The sequence below is a fragment of the Camellia sinensis genome, unplaced genomic scaffold, assembly GCF_055761805.1.
Source record: "Camellia sinensis isolate YWXY unplaced genomic scaffold, ASM5576180v1 Unanchor1, whole genome shotgun sequence".
NCBI classification, from domain to species: Eukaryota; Viridiplantae; Streptophyta; class Magnoliopsida; order Ericales; family Theaceae; genus Camellia; species Camellia sinensis.
The window spans coordinates 10,351,153-10,375,411 of NW_028128987.1; the positions used below are offsets into that span (position 1 = coordinate 10,351,153).

The 24,259-nt window shown below is 37.7% G+C and overlaps 2 protein-coding genes and 1 pseudogene across 6 annotated transcripts in view; 2 read left to right on the plus strand and 1 right to left on the minus strand.

Moving 5' to 3' along the window:
- The window catches only part of LOC114319780 (uncharacterized), a 76,408-nt gene that overhangs the window by 14,469 nt on the left and 37,680 nt on the right, over window positions 1-24,259 (minus strand). For 2 of the 4 annotated variants that reach the window (XM_082910748.1, XM_082910747.1), the window contains 10 exons: window positions 20,463-20,610; window positions 20,197-20,366; window positions 19,730-20,077; window positions 17,617-17,784; window positions 17,251-17,544; window positions 16,806-16,982; window positions 8,221-8,484; window positions 6,498-6,596; window positions 6,144-6,328; window positions 4,092-4,427 (listed from right to left, as the gene is read on the minus strand). In XM_082910748.1, the coding sequence (XP_082766874.1) occupies window positions 4,092-4,427; window positions 6,144-6,328; window positions 6,498-6,596; window positions 8,221-8,484; window positions 16,806-16,982; window positions 17,251-17,544; window positions 17,617-17,784; window positions 19,730-20,077; window positions 20,197-20,366; window positions 20,463-20,610 (2,189 nt within the window). The remainder of the gene's footprint in view (window positions 1-4,091; window positions 4,428-6,143; window positions 6,329-6,497; window positions 6,597-8,220; window positions 8,485-16,805; window positions 16,983-17,250; window positions 17,545-17,616; window positions 17,785-19,729; window positions 20,078-20,196; window positions 20,367-20,462; window positions 20,611-24,259) is intronic. The other 2 variants (XM_082910750.1, XM_082910749.1) reach the window with 1 other exon arrangement.
- LOC114277532 (uncharacterized) lies at window positions 707-2,406 on the plus strand. The gene has a single exon (XM_082910751.1). It carries the CDS (start codon window positions 1,059-1,061, stop codon window positions 2,076-2,078), a length of 1,020 nt encoding a protein of 339 aa, XP_082766877.1. The 5' UTR covers window positions 707-1,058; the 3' UTR covers window positions 2,079-2,406.
- Window positions 21,089-22,291, plus strand: LOC145814305 (ribonuclease 2 pseudogene; annotated as a pseudogene). The gene is made up of 2 exons (XR_014357641.1): window positions 21,089-21,121; window positions 21,671-22,291. The product of XR_014357641.1 is annotated as a ribonuclease 2 pseudogene (transcript).

Consider the following 24,259-nt stretch of genomic DNA (forward strand, 5'->3'; position numbering starts at 1 on the left):
TATCATGTCATATGGACCTAGGAGATGGAGGAGTGTGACCACTCTTTAAAGAATACGCCAATATGAGATGTGAATAACGGCCGCCAAGAAACATAACTGGCATATTTTGACATACGAACACAATCTTGGTTGACTAGAATGCCACTAGAACATCTTATGGACAGTTCTAAAATGAATGAAATATTCTATCAACTGACTTACTAGAACCTCCATTTTAAACCCAAGGCATAAGAAAAAAGTCCTGCATTTCAACACTGAACAACTCAGCCAGCCAGCCCATGCCTAACTATTCAAAGATTGGGTTACCAACGCTTAGAAAAAAGCAGCACATAATATGCACTATCAAGTTCAGGTAACATAGTCCCATAGCCCTTATGTTAAAAAATAAATAGATTAAAAAATTGCGCCAATCTAAATTGTGAAAATTCATTGTTTTATGACTAGTTCATTGATGAAAGAGTTTGGAATGATTGCTCTATGATTTCTACAAACTAAAACATTGCGTTACATTGATATTTAATTCTAGAAATATGGACGGTAATTTCTGGTTTTGTAATTCATCTGCTAATTGTTCTTTTTTACATGTCATTCCAACCTGTTAGGTATCGCTGTTCATGATTAAAAGATCTGTAACAGCAAAATGCAGGCATATTACAGTCCAAAAGTATCTGCAGATGACAACCCAACAACAACATGATAAAAGGTTAAAACCTACCATCACCTACTCCACCTACTACACCTACCACCACCTACTACCACCTACTACACACCTACCACTACCACCTACTACCACCTACTCCACTACATCTCCTATATAAGGAGCCCCTCACCATTTGTAAAATACAATACACATCAATCAATAATACATCAATTTTAACATGGTATCAGAGCCGGTTTAGAATCTCCTATTTTCGCTTCCCCAGCGGGCGGCAACCTCACCTTAGCCGCCCGCCGGACCTCAACCTATTCCGCTGTCATCTCTATCAATACATAAATATACATACCTACATAGATACAAACTTGTAATCGAATCAATCGATCGATCTCTCTCAAGAAAAATGGATGCGTTCTCGTCGTTCTTCGAATCTCAGTCGTCGTCTCGCAACAGTTGGAGTTACGATTCTCTCAAGAACCTCCGTCACCATATGTTTGTGCTGCAACTTTCAAAGCAGCCTCTCTTTGCTCTTGAGGCTGTGATCATTCAAGAAGCAGTGCCACTGCGTGCCAGCAAAGGTCCATCCTCTGATGGTCTTCAACAGAAGTACACACAAAGTGGTGGCAGACCGTTTGTTCTTTCAACTTTGATTGTGGGCTTTGACCCTCACACTGGTGTGCCATCGCTATATCAGACAGATCCATCAGGTACTTTTTCTGCATGGAAAGCTAATGCAACTGGGGGAAACTCTAATTCAATGCGAGATTTTTTGGAGAAAAATTATAAAGAAACTTCTGGGCAAGAAATTGTCAAACTTGCAATTCGCGCCTTGCTCGAAGTTGTTGAGAGTGGGGGAAAGACCATTGAAGTTGCTGTGATGACGAAGGAGCATGGCTTGCGGCAACTTGAAGAAGAGGAAATCGACGCCATCGTTGCTGAGATCGAAGCTGAGAAAGATGCTGCCGAGGCTACAAATAATGCAAAGAATAAGGATTCAGCCGTGGAAGGTAGTAGCAGTGGTGGTGTCACAGCAAACCAGAGTGAGAGAAAGCCATCCAATTTGTCAAGGAGGGATGGCAATCAAAGGCCATCTAAGATGGATTTTGAAGTTCCTCCGACAGAGCATGTTCCAAGGGTACTGCCAAAAGATGAGGACCCAAGCTTGGTTAATAGAAATAAAAGCATGCTCGGACAGCTTTTGGGGACATTGGAGAGAGAAATATATTATATAACTTTTTTTATTCTAAAATATGCTCCACTCACAACCATCATCACAGTTTCACACTTTTTCAAACCCACTTTAATCATCTCCCTCCTTTCCCTTAATTTATTCCACCCACGATTTCACCTTTTTTTTTTTTATTTTAATATATATATATATATTTTTATTATAATCTATTTCCCCTATCCCTACCATTATTAGTGAGAGCATCACCCGTTTTTCCGTTATCTTATTATTATTTTTTTATATTCCACCAAAAAAAAAAATAATAATAATAAAAAAATAAAAAAATAAAAAAAATAAAAAAATAAATAAAAATACACCGCTGTTTTTCTTATCCCCCATCCACAAATATTTTTATCTATTTTCTTTCTCCATTGTTTTATTTTATTTTATTTTTATTATTACACAAAACAACAACACAAAATAACACCAACAACATTCCACCACCTTGTCATTTTATTCATATCAGGGGATCCACCCCGATCACAATTTTACACCAAAAAAAAAAAAAAAAAAAAAAAAAAAAAAAAAAAAAAACAAACAAACAACAACAACAACAACAAATCCACCACATCCACAGGCAGGATTTTCTTCTCTACTCTGCCACCGGTCTCTTCTTCTTGCCTCCGTCCTGAGCGGCCCTTGACGGTGCTGCCTCCGTGTTTTCCACGCCACCGAGCACGTTCACTCCCCCATACTCCTCCACTGCAGCATATGGCGAACCTCCAAATCGGAACATCACGGTGGCCTTCCGCTTCAGCTCCTTATTTTCCGCCTTTAGCACACTTATCTCTGCTCGCGCATCCTTATACATGCGTTGGAGCAGAGCCAGCTGGGCGTTTAACTGCTGCACCTCATTTGTCCTACTCTGCAGCCGGTGCGACAGGTTTGTGACCGCCGTCATGGTCTCCACACATGACTTCAAAGTATACTGATTGGCCTCAATATCAGTTTGCACCGCCATTTTTTGCTCCACCGACCGCATCGGAAAGTTCAACGGAGCAAAACCAGAGGCGCTTGGTTGAGATTCACTGGCCACCGCACCAGTTATCTCTCTTGTTGACTCGTTGAGGTCGGGAAAGAGAGTGAGCAGACCACGGGACGAAGAGGCCATATTCTGGGTAGCTGAACGGGAAGACGAGGCCATGTTATGGGTTGCTGAGTGTTTCAGAGAAGGGTTGGTTACAGAGTGTTTACAGAGTGTTTCAAGATTTGCAGCTCTTAGCGACAAGCTCTCAGAGAACGAAGAGGTTTCAACTGGTTCGTTATGCTTCCAAGCCTCAGCCTCCGCTTCGGTTTATAAAGACCATGATGAAGAGGCAGACACGCGCATCATGCGCCTCTCGGTGCTCGCCGACAACTTGGGCGCGCCTTTTGATGGCACGTCTTTTGATGACACGCCTTTTTATGGATTGGGCATGCCTTTTGATGGCACGCCTTTTGATGGCACGCCTTTTGACAGATTGGGTACACCTTTTGAGGGTGCGACTTTTTAAGGGTCCGACAAGACTCTGTAAACTGTCCCGACATTGATTCCGGTTAGTTTCTACAAGGGTCCAGCAAGACTCCGTAAACTGTCACAACAACTGTCACAACACCTTTTGAGGGTGCGACTTTTTTAGGGGGTCCGACAAGACTCTGTAAACTGTCCCGACATTGATTCCGGTTAGCTCCTTCATGGGTCCGACAAGACTCTGTAAACTGTCCCGACATTGATTCCGGTTAGTTTCTACAAGGGTCCAGCAAGACTCCGTAAACTGTCACAACAACTGTCACAACATTGTCTGCTACAACGGTCCGACATGACCCAATAAACTGTCTTCTACATCGATCCAACACGAGCCAGTGTCTTCTACATCGGTCTGCCATAACCATACAGTCTTCTACAACGGTCTGACACGACCATACAGTGTCTCCTATCCATTTTTTATTTTTCAGATTATTTTCTTGTTTTGTTACTCTCTCCAAACTCAAGTTGGTTAGTTCCTATCCCCCTTGAGTTTGCGGGGGCTGTTAAAACCTACCATCACCTACTCCACCTACTACACCTACCACCACCTACTACCACCTACTACACACCTACCACTACCACCTACTACCACCTACTCCACTACATCTCCTATATAAGGAGCCCCTCACCATTTGTAAAATACAATACACATCAATCAATAATACATCAATTTTAACATAAAATAAGTGCTCAACTCTAACCTTGAAATAAAAATAACAGGAACAATTATGGTATGATATCCAGTCAATATATCTGAGGCCGCGGACAAATAGCTTTTCAACAAAATTGCACATGAAATCTGTGCATTCCGGTCGCCAGCATGCAAGGCTGCTGTTTCTTCAATTAACTGCTGGGCTTGAGAGGGAGCTGCATACTTTAAAACTATTGCACAAGCATTTGCAAAGGCACGTTTAGATAAGACACTTTTCTCCTCCTTAACAACTGGAAACAAAAGCTTCAGTAAGATGCTTGTAAATGGTTTGATATCAACACCAACTTTTTGAACTAACAAGCTTATAAAGCTTGCTACACCAACCCTGTGACAGCAAAAATCCCGACATTAGTTGTGGGTTGTCATTGTATTATTGATTTCAATATAAAGCCTATAAGCATCTTGAAATGTATCATCCATAAATCAATGAACATTCCAAAATTTTCATACTCATTTTTTCTTTAGAAGAGAAGAAAAAGAAGAAAGAGAAGAAAAAAACTCTTGGAATCAACCTAGCTATTAGGTAAGGTTGCCCAAAGCATCACCAAAACATCAAAAGTTTCACATAAATTCTAGAGAACTCAACATCATAGAATAGAAAACTCACAGAGACATTTATAGGCTATCAGTTCGCCTAATTCTACTAGGCCTATAACAACAAAATTACGAAACTAAGAAACATTGACCAACTACAAAATTCTGGACCAAACAAAGGCTCCATATAAGACCCACATAACAATATTTGATCCGTAACACAACCCATGGGAGCCTCCTACAACCCATGCTTAGGGGTTTCCCATGGAATTCTAGGTTGGATTCCTAGATGTTCACTCTGTATTCTTTAAAACATTATTCTGGGGGTTCAATTCATACCCTCACAATGGCTCCCTTTTAGCCCCAAGACCCTACTAAATCAAGCCTAGATCAACCACACCATAATAGAACAATAATAATAAAAATCACTATTGTCTAGGGACATCCAGCAGCTAGTTCCTGAAAATTCTGAAACTAAACACTTTCAGAAACCAAGCAATCCTCATACCAAGGAACTCCAGAAACTTTAATCCACCTAACATAACCCTATCAATAAAAGCTTTTTTACCCTAAATTCACCATAAAACTAATTGCAGTTAGCTTCACAAGTTTCCTGAAGCTGTCCTCTTTATCTGTGATTCATGTTCACAACAGATACAAAGAAAGGACCATTTTCAGGGAATGGCTACCATGTGCACATCTTTTGGGGTGCATATGGTATGCACCTCATACGAAAAGTAAATTTTTTACTGCAAAAAGTACTAACTTTTTGCTCATAAAAAAAAAATATAATATTTTTTGCTTGTCACAAAAAGTATAACTTTTACCAAAGGTGCACATCGTAGCATTTTCCCCATTTTCAAGATAACATTAGGTACATATGATGGATCATTTGAGCATGTCAGTAGACAATTGATGATGAACAACTGATTTCCAGGATAATAAATTAAAAAAAAAAAAATAAATAAAATTGCATGCAGCCACTAAGGTTCATGAAAACTACCAATATATGTGAAAGCTACCAATGTTAAACCTGTGGAAGTAGTATCTGCAAATGAATGTCAATCAGATAGAGCATCATACTAAATTTCTGCATCTAGAAGCAGGCGTCATAACAAAATGGACGCTGGTGCTCTTTACAACTTTTCCTGGATTTTTTTTAGTAACATTTCCTAGAAAATAAGAAAGCTAGCATCTTCACTTTTTAAAAAAAAAAAAAAAAAAAAAAAAAAACAAACAAACAAAACAAAAGAAAGAAAGAAAGAAAGAAAGAAGATGAACTAATTTCTTCGATACCAACTGCTGGAATTTGTAATTTCTAACTGGTAATTTAATGTGTTCAGTTGCAGAGCATTTCAAGGCTTGGTCAATCAAGGAAGACTCACGAAATTCACATCAAGCATATCAATCACAAATTAAATGTGAATAAAAAGCTGTTATCTGATATAAACAATCCCATTACAGCAGTATTCTTTCAATTAAAAAGACTATACAAACATTAACATACCTAGTATTCAGACCCACGCCAGATCGAACCAACTGAGAAAGACGAGGAACCAACAGCTCCAGTGATTGTGTATCCACAACATCTATGCAACGATCAAGTGTTTCCCACATTGGAGAGCCTTTGGCAATTGAAATTCGTAAATTTTCAAGTTTCTCTTTTTGTATTCCAACATTTGCTGCATGTAACTACGAGAAAAGAAACAAAATAAATGAGTACCAAGATAACAACTATAGAAGGGAGGGACAGAGGGAGTTAGCAACATGGCTCATAACAACTCCATCTTTGAAAAGTATATAGTGATAAAGTGATACAAGATACACATAATGGTAAAATGGCTTACAACATCACCCATACCTCAACATAATTAAGCCCTTGATCTTCAAGGCTCGATAGACTTTCCAACATGCAACAGACTAGATCAGATAAATGTGGACGAATTGCTATCCCTGCACCCTGAAAATACAACAGATACCTCAATATAGTTGAGCAAATAGAAAAGATATTCAACACTACAAAATTGGATCTACATCATATTTTCAACCATTGGTAAAGTGACTACATTGTTCATCAATATATTAATCAACCACATAATAGTGTGAGAAATGGAACACTGCAACACATAGAAAGAGAGAAAGAGCAAGACAGATCATCAAATCAGATGAACTAGAAAATTTTGGATATGTACACTCCAGCTCAAGCAAAAATCCATATGGCAGACAAAATGGAAGGGCAGAGTTTTGTTGCAAATTTAAATAATTGTGACACCGATTTAGTTCATATGTTTGTATCAGATATCATTCCTCAACCTAGGCACTGATAGAGCAGTTCAAATTTCCAACGTTTTTTAGTTTTTACCACATATCAGTGAATTTTACTTTGTCCACAGAAACAAGTGCTAGAAAGGTAGCACTATGATTTATAGGCTCATCACACTCTCACTTCACGTTTCTGAATGGAAGGAGTGATCTTGCTGAAAATAAGATCACATTATAAAACGTTACCAATCAGATGCAACTCAGCATCTAACTAGATTTTTAAAATTTTCTATTTTTTGCTTAGGGCTTCTGATCAGATCAAACCAACAAAAGGCAGAACCTAAGTATCCCACATCAAAGCACCGAGGATGAAATTCAAATTTCTTACTACCAACTGAATCTGGGAGCGGTTACAGGACAAGAGGAATAAGAGTTCTTAAGCTTGAAGGTCATAGGTCAGGATGAGGATGGAAAGATGCTATGAGTAATTTGATGGTTCATCCACTGTTTGTCAATTTATGAATTGAAGGAACAATGGTAATTAATTTGGGAAGGTGGTAACAGATTTGTTGGTGAAACTCTCTCGATTGTTGAACCAAAGACTTGGAATTAAATACCACATTTATTAGAGTTGAGGGATCATGGGAAGGGAGGGCAAACCCATCATTGTGTATAGCGCATCACCATCGGAACAAAACAAGGTGAATAACTGTAGATAAGAAAAAAACTAGGGAAGGGGAAATTTGGGAAATAACTGTAATGCTTTGCCTGGATTAGAGAAAACTCAACAATAGGGGGTACCAGGGTAATTTAACCTCCATCATCAATGCTACAGGTTCAGCACAAATTAGAGAGGTCAATGCATTTAGAAAGATCTAGAGATATATTCACAACTGTTGGAAATTACGGGGAGGTACATGTTGTGGATATAGCTTTTAGAGGTTAAGAATAAAGGTTTGATTTCCTAGTGATATATTATGTATTTACAGAGGTTGTTCCACACAAAAATGGAAATGAATACCGAATTATTTCAATTGTAAATATTTTAGCTGCTAGATTACATATTAAATGGTATACAAATGCCCAATAACAAATTTGGAGTGAAAATGAAGACCTAATCTAAAAAGCCAAATGGACAAGAAGTATATATGCAAAAAAATTGAAATGGTGTATGATTCAATTTGAAAACATTTACTTTTTGTTTTCTATTTGAAACAACGATAAATTAGTCCATGTTAGAAAGTATAACCATGAAGCAGCTCAACATTATCTACGGGAAAACAATGTTTCATTGTATTTGCAAGATCTGGCACAATGTTAACCTTTGCAAGTTTCATAACCATTGCAATCGATGCCTTGCGAATATTGTCAACTTTACTCATTATGCCTTCCATTAGCAAGAAAGGTAAAACAATATCCATTGCTTGTCTTGCATGTGATGTTTCTGTCAGGGAGACATCACATAGCCTTGTTGTCAATGATGTAACAGCACGGCATAACCTGTCACCAGAATTTCTAACTGTCTCCTTTATGTCATCCATAGCACGAAATGCAGCTGTCCATATTCTTTTCAAATGCTTCTCGACCTGTATTACAAGAATCCACCAAAATGCATGAGTTCCAGAAATCAACAATTGTTAAGCCATCACACCATAGATCAACTTATATTAGAAAAGATGAAGAATCAACATTTTGTTACTTAGTGTTGTTTTGATTAACAGAAAAGTGGAAACCTTTCACAAATAATTCAGAAACATAATGGACGTGACAAAAAAATTTGGAAATACATGGGAATATTTGGAAACATAAATCAAAACCTGTTTCAAAGTATAGAAGCTCAATAACACATTTATCGAATGTGGGTTCAAACCTGAGTGCAACCACTTTGTGCAGATTATGCCAAAGGTTAAGTCCGTGCCCACTCAACCCCTTCCAAAACCCCAACTAATTTCTTTGTACAGTCGTTCCTATTCTATTGCTTCATTCCCTCCTACATTTTTTTTAAAAAAATTTTATAAATAAAACAAGCTTTATTGAGAAAGCATCAAGATGATGCAAAGCATACAAAATTAAGAACCAAAAGACATAGCACATAAAACGCAAAACAGAAAACTAAAAAACTAGCTAATCAAGCCATCCGCAAAATCCGCGAAGGCCAACAAATCCGGCTCAACTAAAAGCGTGACCCAACTATGAAGCACTGAGAATAACCGGCTTTCCAACCTCGTAACCGAACGAGTTACACCCTAAAAAATGAGCCTATTATGTTCCAACCAATCAGCTACAATAAACAATGAGCAGCAAGTAACCATGCCTTCCGACGCTGTTTCCCAATCTTCCACCCACCCCAACTTTGCAACAACTCCACCACCGTCAACGACTAAAACCAAGTCAAACCAAAAGTCACCACAATAACCATCCAAAGCCTCAATGCAACCGAACAATGAATAAGTACATAATGTACCGTCTCCATATCCCGACCACACATGCAACATCAATTAACTAAGATATACCGACGTCGAATCAAATTATCAATAGTCAAAACATGACCCAAATCCGCTGTCCACGCAAAGAAAGCAACTTTGGATGGACCAGGCACCCAAATATACCTCCAAGGAAAAGAAACTGCCACCCCACCCACAAGTACCTGATAGAACGAAGATACTAAAAAAATCCCTTTCGTCCTTCAGCAATCCCAAACCAAAGCGTCCTCCCCCTCCCACTCCAAACAGTAGCCTATACAAGAACCCCAAAAGATCCACCAATTGATCCAACTCCCAATCCTGAACATCACGGCACAATTGAACGTTCCAAACTACCACCTACTTTTGCCCACTCCCATAAGATGCAACTGTTGCTTCCTGATCCACAGCAATCGCAAAAATCAAAGGAAATCGTTCCTCCAAAAGAAACTCCCCACACCACCTATCCCTCTAAAACCGAACCCTATTCCCCACACCAACCTTGAAGCTCACCCATTTCCAAAAACCCTCCAGCCCTAGCAAAACTTCGTAAGAAAATATCTCAAGAAATCTATGGGGACTAAACTAGGTGTACTTTAGTGGAGGTACATTTACTCACACAAAGGAACGAGTGGAGCATCAAAAAGTAAATGATACTTCGGTCAAAATTTGTTGTGTAATGCCAAATAAATCATTGCAATCAAACGCAAGTTATATGATTCTAAAAGTGCACAAGATCCCAACGAAATAAGCTCTAGACTTTACTGGAATAATAATAATAATAATAATAATAATAATAATAATAATAATAATAATGATAATTAATAACAAAAAAAGTAATAGATATTTTAACTTTATTTCAAGACAACTTACTGTTTCGGTGTGTTTCAGTGCACTTGGTTTATTTCGTAGTGTCTTTATGGAGAGACTACACATTTCAATTCTATGACTATGTTGTTTTGGTTTTTAGAAAGGGAAATATTTCAGCCATTTTCAGGGAAACAAAACGAAATTCTCCTTGGAAATGAATGTAGGAACTCAATCTAGAGCACCCACGACTTAAAGCATGCTGAAAAAGCATCCACAAATAATGATACAGATTTAAAAAATTAGAAATCGCATGGATGTGAGTACAAATATGGAACATGATGGGTGTGTGACTGCAAAGTGGATGCTCGCTAACAGTCCTATCAACTTAAGTGTGTAATGCAGATCTCTGTTGAGGATAATTAGTTCTGCTAGATAATACAGTATACTACAAAGAAATAACACTATCGCAATAAATCGAAAGAATAGATGAAAAGAAGCCAAATTATTTTTGAAGTCAAAATGTTGGAAAAAGAAAAATATCTTTCACCACTCAAGACGGTTGTAAAGAGAGAGGCCATGCATTTCCTGACAACAGTTCACATTGGATGTTTATGTTTATGTTTTTATTTTTTTGTTTAATTTTGAATAAATTGATTTAGGGCACATGACACAAAGTTACACCATGAAATGTCATAAAAAGAAAAAATGAGAATTACTCTATTTTAGTCATGGGGCATTGAGGAATTTAAATATCATCAAGTTTTCAATGAAAGATTCATTAAAATCAAGACAAAAGAGACAAATTCCAAATCATTGCAAAGGATATGCTTAACATGTTAGCAAGGTGAACTGATGTAACCCACACGGGCGTCCTAGTGGCTATGGGGTTGAACATGGGAGCTCCACTATGGTGTAATTCTACGAGGTCTCGTGCAACTCTCATCGAAACAAAAATACTCTGGCTTAATTGATACGTATGGTTTGCAAGTGATTGTGCGTATCCAAAGTTCATCATAAGACCTTGCACTAGATGACAGGGTGGGATGGTTGGAGTTTCCCATCATCAAAAGAGAAAAAGGTGAATTTCTAGCAACGAAGGCTATAAGATGAAAGTGTTCACAATGAGGGAGGGCGGGGTGAATCACTTGTTTGCACTTCCACTATATGCTTCAATTCAAATAATTACTACATTTTAAAATTATGTTGATTTCAAAAAAGAACAGCTTAATTTCTAAAAATGTGACAATTTTCAAAATGATTCTGGATCATAAACGAAAGTAATACACGAAGGGTTACTCATGGTAGAAATCCGTTAAAATGCAAAACTTACATTTATATTATATAAATATCAGTCAAACATGTTTAGCTTTTGGTGATTATTACACTCAAAAGAAAGGTAGATTTGAGAGGAATAAGGTTTTGACTAAGTAGGATAGACTCGGACAGTGTTACCAAAAACCGCTAAACTGCTGATAACCTAGCAAAAGTTTTTTTTTTAATATATTTGCTTTTATCAAATATAATGAACTAAGCATCTCCAATGGAGCTGCAAAAAGTGCTGCCAAAGCTATAATTTAGCAAGAGTGACAAAAAAAGAGTCTCCAATGGCCTGCTATTCTTCTTGCCAAAGATAGTAGATGCCATTTCTGTTCTCAAATTTGGTAGGTTGAATAGCAGGTGCCAAACATGCCACATCATCCAAAGTGATCCAAAATGGTAAATTTAGCAATCCAAAGTGATCCCAAAAGTTTTTTTTTAATATATTTGCTTTTATCCAAGGTTTTAAAAAGCGGCCGCAACTGTTACGTAACGGTTGTGGGAGTTACCGCCACCCGTTACGGCCGCTTTTGCAGTGTGATTGAGATTCACAGGTGTATCGGGCGTAGCGGCTGCTATAGCGGTCGTAACGGTGCCGTAACGGCCTGTTAAGCACCGTTACGTAACGGTTCCGAATTGCTTTTTTCGAAAAAACACAACAAAAAAAAAAGAGTTGAAAATGGGGGAAGAGAGATAGAGAGAGAAGAGGGAAGATGAAGAGGGAAGATGGAGGAACAAGAGATAGAGAGAGAAAAGAGGGAAGATGGAGGAACAAGAGATAGAGAGAGAAAAGAGGGAAGATGAAGAACATGTTATTGATTTGTTGTAGCTGTAAAACCTATACTATTCTATTCAGCTGCTATCACTCAACTATTTTGTTTGTGTCTGTCTATCTATATATTGTTTGAAAATAATAATAATAATAAGTGTGGTCATTATCTATTTGGCTTGATTAATATATATATATATATATATTTACGCTTTTACTTATTCTCTTACTTTTCTCATTGTTTATTTGATATATAATAGTTAGTGATTGATTTTTTGTATAATATAAAGCCATTAATTATTAAAATAAAATGTAAAAAACTCAATTTATAGTGATTTAAAAATATGAAATATATTGGATCAAACTTAAAAATTTATAAAAATTGATCAATATTTATTTTAAAACCCAATAAATATGATCATGGCCGCAAATGTGCGTATCGCTAAGTTTTTTTCAAATTGTGCAAAAAATAAAAAAATTCACGGTTCCGGTTACCGCAACCGTTACGCTACGGCCTTTACACCCCGCAACCGCAACCACGCGACCGCCACCGTTACGGCGACCGCAACCGCTTTTCAGAACCTTGCTTTTATCAAAAATAATGAACTAAGCATCTCCAATGGAGCTGCCAAAGGTGCTGCCAAAGCTATAATTTAGCAAGAGTGACAAAAAAATTTAGTAGGAGTGACAAAAAAAGTCTCCAATGGCCTACTATTCTTCTTGCCAAAGATAGTAGATGCCATTTCTGTTCTCAAATTTGGTAGGTTGAATAGTAGGTGCCAAACATACTACATCATCAAATATCAACAGATTTTTGGCTCCAAATTCAGTTGAAAAGACAGAATTCATTCACTAGAAAATCTCCCAAATTCGATTTCAGATTTTTTTACTTTTTAGCAAATGCTTTCAATTTTTTTTTTTATTTTTTATTTTTAGATCTATACACTTAAAAATATAAAATCTATACAAAATTTTTTTTAAAAAAAAATTCATTGAATACAACAAAATACTAAAATATAAAATTGTTTTTAAGAACTCTAAACCAAACAGATTGTTTTCTCTGCTTTCTCATCAATCAAACTGAAGTTTAAAACAATAGATATTGAAGAATAACAATTTGTCAATAACAGGGAAGTCATATCTAGACGAGTAAAGCTGAATAAATGATAAATTAAATGCTCTAGTTTAATAAACAAATCAAGGAATAGAATCAAGCCCTAAAACTTGGTGCTCGGCTTCAGTAGAAGCAACTGAGAAGCGGATCTCACATGAATTGCTTGAAGTTGCTAGTTCGAGATCATCAGAGTTGAATTTGATAGCGAACAAGCTCTACATATCTCTTCGAACGAAGAAGAGAGAGAGAGAGATTGCTCTCATCTTAGATGAGAGTGAGATAGAAAGGGGGTTGGGATTTCTCTTGAGATATGTGAGGTTCATTCTAGAGGATAGATCTCAGTCGTTGGATTGTTATTAATCAGCCGTTGGATTACAGTAGATTGTGTTATTTTGTTCATTATATTTAAATTTTGTTTTTCAATTTTTCAATTTCTTTTTCATTTTTTATATTTGTCTAGTCGGGTATAATGTAAACATATAATTTTTTTTTTTTACAAACAGTTTAAAAAAGGTCACAAAAGACAAAAAAAAAAAAATCAATAAAAAACCTATATCCAAACAACATCTACAAACTTATTAGAGGGAAGGTTAGTTGAGATTTGCCAAAATAGCATGTGTACCATTGGAGCACCAACGCTATAATTTGGCAAATTACTACTATTCATTACCGAATTATAGCAATGGCAATGGTATTATAGCAAATACCATTAGAGATGCTCTAAGGTGACTGAAATTTTGACATGACAAACGTTAAACGATGGCTCACAATGCTCATAGAATGTGTTGCTACATGATTAATTTGAAAAAGGAACTACGTTTTATTGGATGTTTAATTGTTAAAAAAAAATTTATTCTGGACTAGAAGTACCTTAAATTCTTACTATGTAAACTATATAAGTCTACTCCTATCATACCACAATTTGATGTACGACGTTCCCATTCCACAATCCTGAATGATCCATGTAATGTAGGACATGGGTATGCGACACAACATTGTCACAACATGACACACTGCCACGTTGATTTTCAAAAAATATTGGACACAATACGCTTGGAATACGTTAAAATTATATATTTTTATATCATTATATGTTATATATATGAATAATTTATTCAAACATAATGAGAAATATGTTACATAACACTAATTACATTAAAAAGTTACATATTTCATAACTTAAATATCAAGATATTATTCACATAACAATTATATTGTAATGAATACAAAATAATTACATGGCATTATAATACATACAGAGCATCATAATACATATGATGTATTCATTATATAAATATTTCAAAAGATGTTCAGAGTGCATAAGTGTGTTTTAAAGAATGCAAAACATTGTTATTATGAAATAATTCACCATATAAGACATGTTCGAAGGATTCAAGAAGTGTAAGTGCTCGCTAAGTGTCAAAAAAGTATCCGATATTATGAATATGGTTTTTTAATTGGAATTACATCAAGACCCCCGCAACTATTAACGAATATCATCTTACTCCCCTCATCTATGAACTTGTACATATTGATCCCCTCAATTACAAAAATCTTACAAATACACCCCTTTTGAAGGTGATTTGGAGGGGGTAAAAGTAATACATTTTTATAGTTGAAGAGGTCAAAATGTACGGATTCAAAGATAAGATGGGTAAGTTGATATTCAATAATAGTTGAAGTGGTCTTGGTGTAATTAACCCTTTCTAATTAAGACACGTCGTAGAAGTGTCACACACTTTCAGGGATGCCCAAAGAGCGTTGGTGTGGTACACAGGTGTCAGACATGACACGCTTCCTCTCTGGAAGTGTCCGTGCTTCTTAGGATTTTGAAGTTGGAATTAGTCATACTTGAAAAGATTAAGATAAAATTGTCAAAGGATTAGAGGTGAAAGAAAAGGGAAGGGAGGTTTCAAGTCAGTTCCTTTCATGCATAATGCAACATGTAGACTTGTCTGATGCGATTTAACGTACTTTCCACAAGGTTTTGTTACAATGTGTTCAAATTCAAGAAACTTCTAAATGGAAACTGTCGGCAACTGTTTTTGCAAATTCTTTTTCCCCACAAAAAATGTTAAGCCACCCTTTTGTCGATTTTAGTTCAAACATGAAATATACAAAATTTAGGCATTAACAAAAGCCTAGTTACTCTGAACCTCAGTGACGAAGCATCCCCAGCCTTTTTTAGCAACCATTTCACTAGAAGCATTATAGTTCAAGGTGATCATGATTAGTATTGTTGAATAAGACAGGAAAAGTGTTATAGTATTAGTATTTATCAAAAAAAAAAAAAGTGCTATAGTATTAGTATCCGAGGGATGCCTTAAAATATTTTCGGCTATGACTGCAGGTGCAGATCTAAGAAGCACAGAGATAGACATTGCAAAATTAGGATACAAATACAGCAAGGATACAACAAAAACATATAATACATATATGTCTATGGCTATAATCATATAAATTTAGGGCACAAAGCTATAGGAGGCATCAATAAATGTGCGGGTGTATTTTATTCCCCTCACTTGTTTCTACATATTTACTTTAACCCCAATTCATTTTTCTAAAATTGCAAAAAAAACCCACATAGGTGTCATAAGGAGTGTCCAAAAACAAGACACACATGTCCATTTATTGTCCCTATAGTGTCCCCTAAGTGTCCTACATAAGGTAATACTTTAAAAAATTGACACATCACGTATCAGACACCAACACGCTGTGGACATGTATGGGACACGGTGATGGACAATATCATGCATGAGTAAAGAAAAAGACAGTTGTATTGATAAATGGAGAATAAGAAATGTTAATCTGCTCTGAATTCCAGAAACAACCTCATTAAAAGATTTATAAGCTACATATGTAGGTCACTAGTCCAACAAAATCACAGACATGATTACTGATGCAATCCTTTTTTAGATGCTCAGAAAATCCACCATCATTAACTTAAAAATTGAGCAATAACAAGTGCAGTTCACCATTTTTTTTGCAGAACTGAACACAGAGACAATATTAACTAAAATCCACAAACAGAAATACATAGCCACGGCCCATGCAGAGTTCCTGTGTTTGGCACCTATATGTTTGTATATGTTAGTGTGAAACGCAGTCCATGGCTTGCATGCCGCAAGTGCTTTCGAGTGAGTACACTGGGCGTGAGGGAGGGTGTGAAACAAAGTCTCACATCACCTAAGTACTAAAGTAATATTAAGCATATAAGCGTGAGGGCACCCTCACCTTAATAGCTAGTTTTTGGGGTGAGTTCTACCCAAGACCGTGTAACAGTTAGATGCAACACTCATGTCTGGTCCACAATCATAATTTATAAATGTTATGTTTTCAAATTTCCAAAAGATTATAATGATTAACTAATTAGGCATTTCATCAAGACAAAATTGCCTCAGACTACAAATAAATAATTAAAAAGAAGCTAATAACCTGATCAAATTTGCGTCCTTGGATTATATCCGCAAGAGCAAGACAAGAAGCCTCGCGTGAACGCCAAAGCCTAGACCCACATTGTATGAATAAATCATCAAAAATAATGTCCAAATGTTCATCAATTGTTCTCTTTGAATCTTCCACCAGTGATTTCCAGATGTGTGCCATTGCATCCTAAAGCATAGCACGACTAAAAGCAGTGAGCAAAGACCATAGTGAAAATAGTCGTAAAAATTTATGGTTGAATGGATATGCTATTTAATTTCTCAAGGTGTTTCAAATTCCAAAGAAAAACAATGTAAGTGGTGGCATGTGGAAACCTGCAAAATAATCAACAAATATTGAATGCGGTAAATCAAAGCCAGAGGAAACTTGAACAGCAATCATACTCAAAGAGCCTAATAAACATAACACTTGCTCCAGCACAAGAAAGGAGGTGTACCTGCACATTTTTATCAGGATCATACTGGTATCGAACAAGCCTTGGAATCAATAAACGAAGGTGTGGCTGTAGAGCATCCCCTGCTTGCTTGGCTATCTTAGAAAACCCAAATGCAGCACCCCTCTTGGAATTCATAGAAGCCTGATAATTAGCCAAATCCATGAACTTATAGATCAAGTCTGGCTGTCCCATCTCGTTTGCCAGGTTGCAGAGCTCCTTATAAGTGCTAAGTTTCCCTCCACTGAGACTTTCACCAATAGCACCTTCATGGAAGACCTCAGAGTCTTCTACAAGCTAAATAACAAACTATAGAACTTCAGATATTTTTTTGTGAACAAATGATATAGGAAGGGAAATTGACATTACCTTAACAGCTCTCTTTCTTTTTCCTGAACCAGTTAGTGTGCCAACTAGTGCATTTACTAAATTCTTCTTCATTGAAGCATCGCCAAATTCATAGACAATACTCAGTCCTTGGGATGCCAGCTCCTGAGTAAGTTCATTTTGCTCACCTAGTAGGTGGGTAAATGCTTCCTGCATTCATGTGAACCAGGTTTAGACTGATTCTAGTCTGTAATGCTGGTAGGAAATTGAAATAAAAAATTGATAGTAATAGATGTCTTAACATCTAGAAAGACTTTCACAATAGTGGGTTCGTACAGATCATGCAAATGTTTCCAATTGCTGCCACACAATTGATATTGGGAAACAATAGAACTGGTCATAAAACATTATTAAGAACAAGCATGCTTTTCACGGTTGGGATGCCTTAAAATTGATCGAGGCACGAGTTTCCATGCCTTATCTATTTAGCAATAAGTGTCATGTTCAGATTCAGTATCTAACAGCCATAATAGGTATAGGATTTGGCATGTAATGTAGTTCACCTATATGTTCACAAAGTTAGAGCCTCTTTGAAACATTAGGAAGCAGAGTAGGTATTCAGGCTTTTAGATAAATTGAGATTTGGGACTAGGGTTCAAAAGCTATGAGTTCACTGGACTTTCTAGATGAATTTGTTGGTTTCAATATGTGCAAGATGATTGGGGTTCTTAAAGTGTGATTTACATATCATAACAACTACAATAATAACAATGGCAATAACTATAACAACTATTACTATAAAGATAACAAGTCTCAATAGCGACAAATAATATATTAGCAGCATAGTACAAAGATCGAAAGGAAATTTCAAGAAGAAGAAGAAGAAGAAGAAGACAATGATGATAACAATGGAGAAACCATCACACTCACTAACAGTTAAATGACAAAACTAGGGTGCAGGTTGCACCACACAAGCCTTTCATAGATTCATACATTGGAATAATTTTTAGGGCCATATTCTGTGACTTTGAGGTACACATACATAAATGAAGTTTACATTACAAATTGAAAGAAAGTTGACTTGCTAATAATAAAATATAGGAAAGCAAAATTATCAAGAAAGAATCAAAGACAACCAGTAGGTATTTGTAAAGGCATGTTAACATTACAAAATTGCCGACTAAAAAAACGTTAACATTACAAAATCGTTTCACAAGGAAAACACACATTAGCCACCGGAACAGCCTAAACCTACAATATGAATTTTCAAAATGATGTTCATAGAGAAATTTTTTATGATGGTTACTTGGGATCTTGTGAGCTCTTTCAAGCCCAGAAACTAAGAGATTTGGAAGAAGGCAATTTCGAGGCTAGTGAGGCTTTGTCTGGCCTGGGCAATTAAGATGATTCATCAGATGATACAGACATAATTTATAAGTGACACAGATGGTGATGAGGAGGATTCGGTCATTCAGCAATCTTACTATGAAATTGGTGCTTAGTTCATTGATTATAGCTAAGGAAAACACCATACAAATATTTTTTCTTTTAACAAATCACAACTTGCACAACCTTTCCAATCTACGTGAGGGTAAGGGTAGTACGGATTCTTCTCCATCTCATGAAGGTGTTTTTGTTCCAACTCCTCCTTTTATGTCTAATTCCAAGAGAGAAGCACTTAATGGGGGTGGGTCTCATCCCATGTTGTTTTCTGGTTGTTTTACAGCCACTGGTTTGGGTTGTCCTAATGCTGCTATTATTATAGATTTTTTTGGGTAAGTACTATTATTATAGATTATCATGAAAGTAATGAGATATGGTTGACAGATTTAAGAAAGAGTGCTTCCTTTTCTCATGATCAAAATGGTTGGGCTCATTTAACCCAGTTGTTAAAAAATATGGGTTTATCTTTGGCAAGTTTGAATAATAAAAGGAATGGGAAGGACAAGGAGGGTTATATATCCAAAGGAAGGAACGCTCTGAGAGATGAGAGTAGTAAAAGAAAGGAGGGTGAACTGAAGCCCAAAAGGATGATATATGTAATTAATGGTTGGAAAGGAATGCTAGGGTGTTTGATGCGATTTGGGACAAAATTTGAATACAGCGTGAAGTGCAACCACATCATACTGAATGTATTATAATGCTATTGACAAACCTGGATATCTGGAAGCATTTGTTGGATGCTTGGGTGATGGCCACAATACATTGTCAGTGATAGTAACCAGACGGTTCCAGCACAACGCTCCTCTTTTTTGCTACTGTATAAAAGATCATCGAAAAGCTTTCTAGTGATAGCATTTCTAACCATGACACAACAACCTTCATTGGCTTCAGGCTCTGTAGAGCTATATCTTGAAAGGGATGCAGACACATCTACTGTTAGAAAGTTTGAACTTGTGGAAAGTGAAGTATAGTTGGTTTTGAGAATCACATCAGCAGTCACAGGAACACTGCCCCACAAAAATGAGAGAGCCTCGCCAGCTGCAAACAGGATGTCCTCAACCTGCAAACCCAATGTGCAGGAAGTGAAAGCTTTTCTACTATTATGGAGAGCCATGCTAAAAACTCATTGTACATGAATAACAAAAGATTTCCAAACAACCCGATGAATTTTTTGCCTACCTTTGAACGGCAAAGACTGAAAATCAAATCAAGGGCGATGTTTAGAGTAGAAGAGGATGATTCATTTACAGACATATGACCCAGGGAGAGAACAATTTTCTGGATAGCTTTGATATCATCGTTGGAGAGTAGCTTGGTCAACTTTTCATGCAAGACTGATAAGACGGCACCTGCAGTGTAAACAGTAATTGAATAAGATCATTTCCACATAGTTCAAAATGCATGTAAAACCAATAAGCTTATAACAGCAACTTAAGAACTTTCACCTGAATTAGAGTCCTGAAGCAGAGGCAGAGGGACCCGTAGTCCAATATGACCTAGAGCTTCCATTGCAACAGAAGCCATTGTAGCAGTCTCAGAGTTAACGATATCAACCAGGTATTTTGCTGTAGCCTGGAGCAACGATTCTGAGACCTGTCAGGAAATAAATGTCAGAAATCATCTCATTAGAAGAAAAGAGAAAAAGAAGAAGAAGAAGAAGAAGAAGAAGAAGAAGAAGAAAGGTTAAGATAAAGAAATGAAATGTACTACAATATAACAAAGACTGTATTCAGTTCACAGATTAAGAAAATGAAACCAAAGACCAGAAAATTTAAGCGCCAATTTTTTTTTTTTCATTTGTTATTGGAACAAAGAAAAATACATGGGCATGCCAATTACTAGAACACGGCACTTTTTAAAGTTTGGGGCTATATCTTTTACCAAGCATTTGTGACGGTTTAGGTATTAAAAATGTCAGATTGAGGCATCAAAATAAGAGGGGAGAACAGAAAAAAAAAAGTCCAGAATTTCAAGAAAAATAGGAATGGCAAAGCGATGAATAAAACAGGTAACCAAGCCCAACCAGCCTAGAAAATAATACAGTGATAACCAGGATTGGGGCACGGATGGGATGGTTATCAGTGGACACATCAAGCCTGTGATGGTTTGGTTTTTGTTAGAATTTACCATAAACCTACCACCACTACCACCTCACCTACTCCACTAAACCTAACCCACTACACCACTACCACCTCACCTACTCCACTAAACCTAACCCACTACACCACTACCACCTCCACTTCACCTACTCTCCACCTACTCCCAAACACACTCCTATATAATAGGAATCCTTGTAATTGTAATATACACAACATCAGATATCAATCAATATCAATCAATAATATATAAATTCTTACATGGTATCAGAGCAAGGTTAAAGATCTTGGTGTTCTTCGCCTTCCGGCGGGCGGCAACCTTGCCTTGACCGCCCGCCGGACCTCAACCAATTCAAACCTCTCTCTTCCTCTGTGTCTCTGGCAGCTCAGTTGAATTCTTCAAAATCACCACCTTCTGTCCTTGATCTCTTGTTACCTGAGAACAAACCCGAAGCATTTTTGGGGTTTAACAGAGCTTGCAGCAGTGTTCATGAGTGGTGGCACATCATAACCTCCATCAAACAGTTTCCTCTTTTTGGTAGGCCAGTCCGAACTAGCAACTTCTTCATCACTTTTCTCAACCCATTCTCTTCTATCTACAAATCCTGGGTCTGTTAATCGCATGGATTTGCGTCTCAGTTATCAGCGGTGGTGGGGTTGTAGAAGCTCGAGAACAGAGAGAGTTCGATTACTTCGTCTTGGCTCTACACTGGCCCGGCACTTTCTGCCGGAGAACCCACCATTGTTGTTCCTCCAATGGTTGTTGTAGCGGCTCAAATTCTCCAACCGAGTTTACAATCCGTGGATTGTGGTCTAACTACAACGATGGAACCTGGCCTGCATGTTGCACTGGATCTAATTTTGATACAAAAGAGATCTCCACATTGCTCGATGCCCTAGAGAAGTATTGGCCATCTTTAAGTTGTGGTTCTTCGTCAACCTGTCATGGTGGAAAAGGATTATTTTGGGCTCATGAGTGGGAAAAGCATGGGACCTGTTCGTCTCCAGTTATTCGAGATGAATACAATTACTTTTTGACAACCCTCAACGTCTATTTCAAATATAATGTCACAACTGTTCTGAATGCAGCTGGAATGTCAGTGGGTCGATTCAACTTTTCATGGGGGGGGGGGGGGGACACACAGCCTGGTTTTCCAGAATAACCACACACACCCACCCCACTTCTTCTCTCTCTCTCTGCGCACCTCATCCAGACCCATTCTTCTTTTTTGATTCCCTCTCACACACTTTATTTATTTCTTTCTTTTACTCCCTTTAACTTTCTGCTTTCCCCTCCTTGTTCCCCACTTTCTTTATTTTATATATATATATCTATATATCTCTTTTTATTCTATATTACAAAAAAAAAAAAAAAAAAACAAAAACAAAAAAAATCATCTCTCCTCCGTTTGATTTCAAACTCCATTATTTCTATTTATTTTCTCCAAACCACTTTCCTTCTTTCCCCCATCTTTCATTTTTGATTTCACATATATTTTTATTATTTCTTTCTTTATTTTTATTTCACATTATTTTTAATTTTTTTTTTAATTCCATTCATACCATCTAGCTTTGCACACCAAACCATATTTTATTCATCTCCGGGATCAACTCCGATCACAATTTTACACAAAACAAAAAACAAAAACAAAAAAAAAAACAAAAAACAAAAAAAACAAAAAAACAAAAAAACAAAAAAACAAAAAAACATACAAACCAACAACCACATTCACAGGTGGGATTTTTTCTCTACTCTGCCGCCGGTCTTTTCTTCTTGCCTCCGTCCTGGGCGGCCCTTGCCGGTGTTGCCTCCGTACTTCCTAGGCCACCAAGCAAGTTGCCTCCAGCCTGCTCCTCCACTGCAGCATATGGTGGCCCTCCAAATCGGAACATCACGGTGGCCTTCCGCTTAAGCTCCTTATTTTCTGCCTTCAGCACACTTATCTCTGCTCGCGCATCCTTATACATGCGTTGGAGCAGAGCCAGTTGGGCGTTTAAATGCTGCACTTCATTTGTCCTACTCTGCAGCCGGTTCGACAAATTTGTGACCGCCGTCATGCTTTCCACACATGCCTTCAAAGTATACTGATTGGCTTCCACATCTGACTGCCCTGCCATTCTTTGCTCCACAGACCGCATCGGAAAGTTCAACGGAGTAAACTCCGGGGCGCTTGGTTGAGTTTCCAGTGCCACCGCACCAGTTCTCTCTCTCGTTGACTCGTTGAGGTTGGGAAAGAGGGTGAGCAGCCCGCGGGAAGACGATGAAGCCATTTTCTAGGCAACAGAGTATTACACAGTCTCTCTCTCAGAAATCTCTCTCAGAAAACAGAGTGTTACAGAATCTCTCTCAGAAATCTCTCTTAGAATATCTCTCGTAGGTTTTTTGCCTCAGCCTCAGCCTCAGCCTCCGTCTTATAGCCGAGGCAGCCACGCGCATCGCGCGCCTCTTACCACCAGCCGACAAACGGGCGCGCCAACCAAGGCACTCACGTGCCTCGCCATGATGCATCCGGCACACCTTTTGATGAATTGGGCTCGCCTTTTGATGGCACGCTTTTTGAAAAATTGGGCACACCTTTTGAGGGTGCGACTTTTTATGGGTCCGACAAGACTCTGTAAACTGTCCCGACATTGATTCCGGTTAGCTCCTTCATGGGTCCGACAAGACTCTGTAAACTGTCCCGACATTGATTCCGGTTAGCTCCTTTATGGGTCCGACAAGACTCTGTAAACTGTCCCGACATAGATTCCGGTTAGTTTCTACAAGGGTCCGACAAGACTCTGTAAACTGTCCCGACATAGATTCCGGTTAGTTTCTACAAGGGTCCGACAAGACTCTGTAAACTGTCCCGACATAGATTCCGGTTAGTTTCTACAAGGGTCCGACAAGACTCTGTAAACTGTCCCGACATTGATTCCGGTTAGCTCCTTCATGGGTCCGACAAGACTCTGTAAACTGTCCCGACATTTGATTCCGGTTAGCTTTTCCATGGGTCCGACAAGACTCTGTAAACTGTCCCGACATTGATTCCGGTTAGCTCCTTCATGGGTCCGACAAGACTTTGTAAACTGTCCCGACATTGATTCCGGTTAGTTTCTACAAGGGTCCAGCAAGACTCCGTAAACTGTCACAACAACTGTCACAA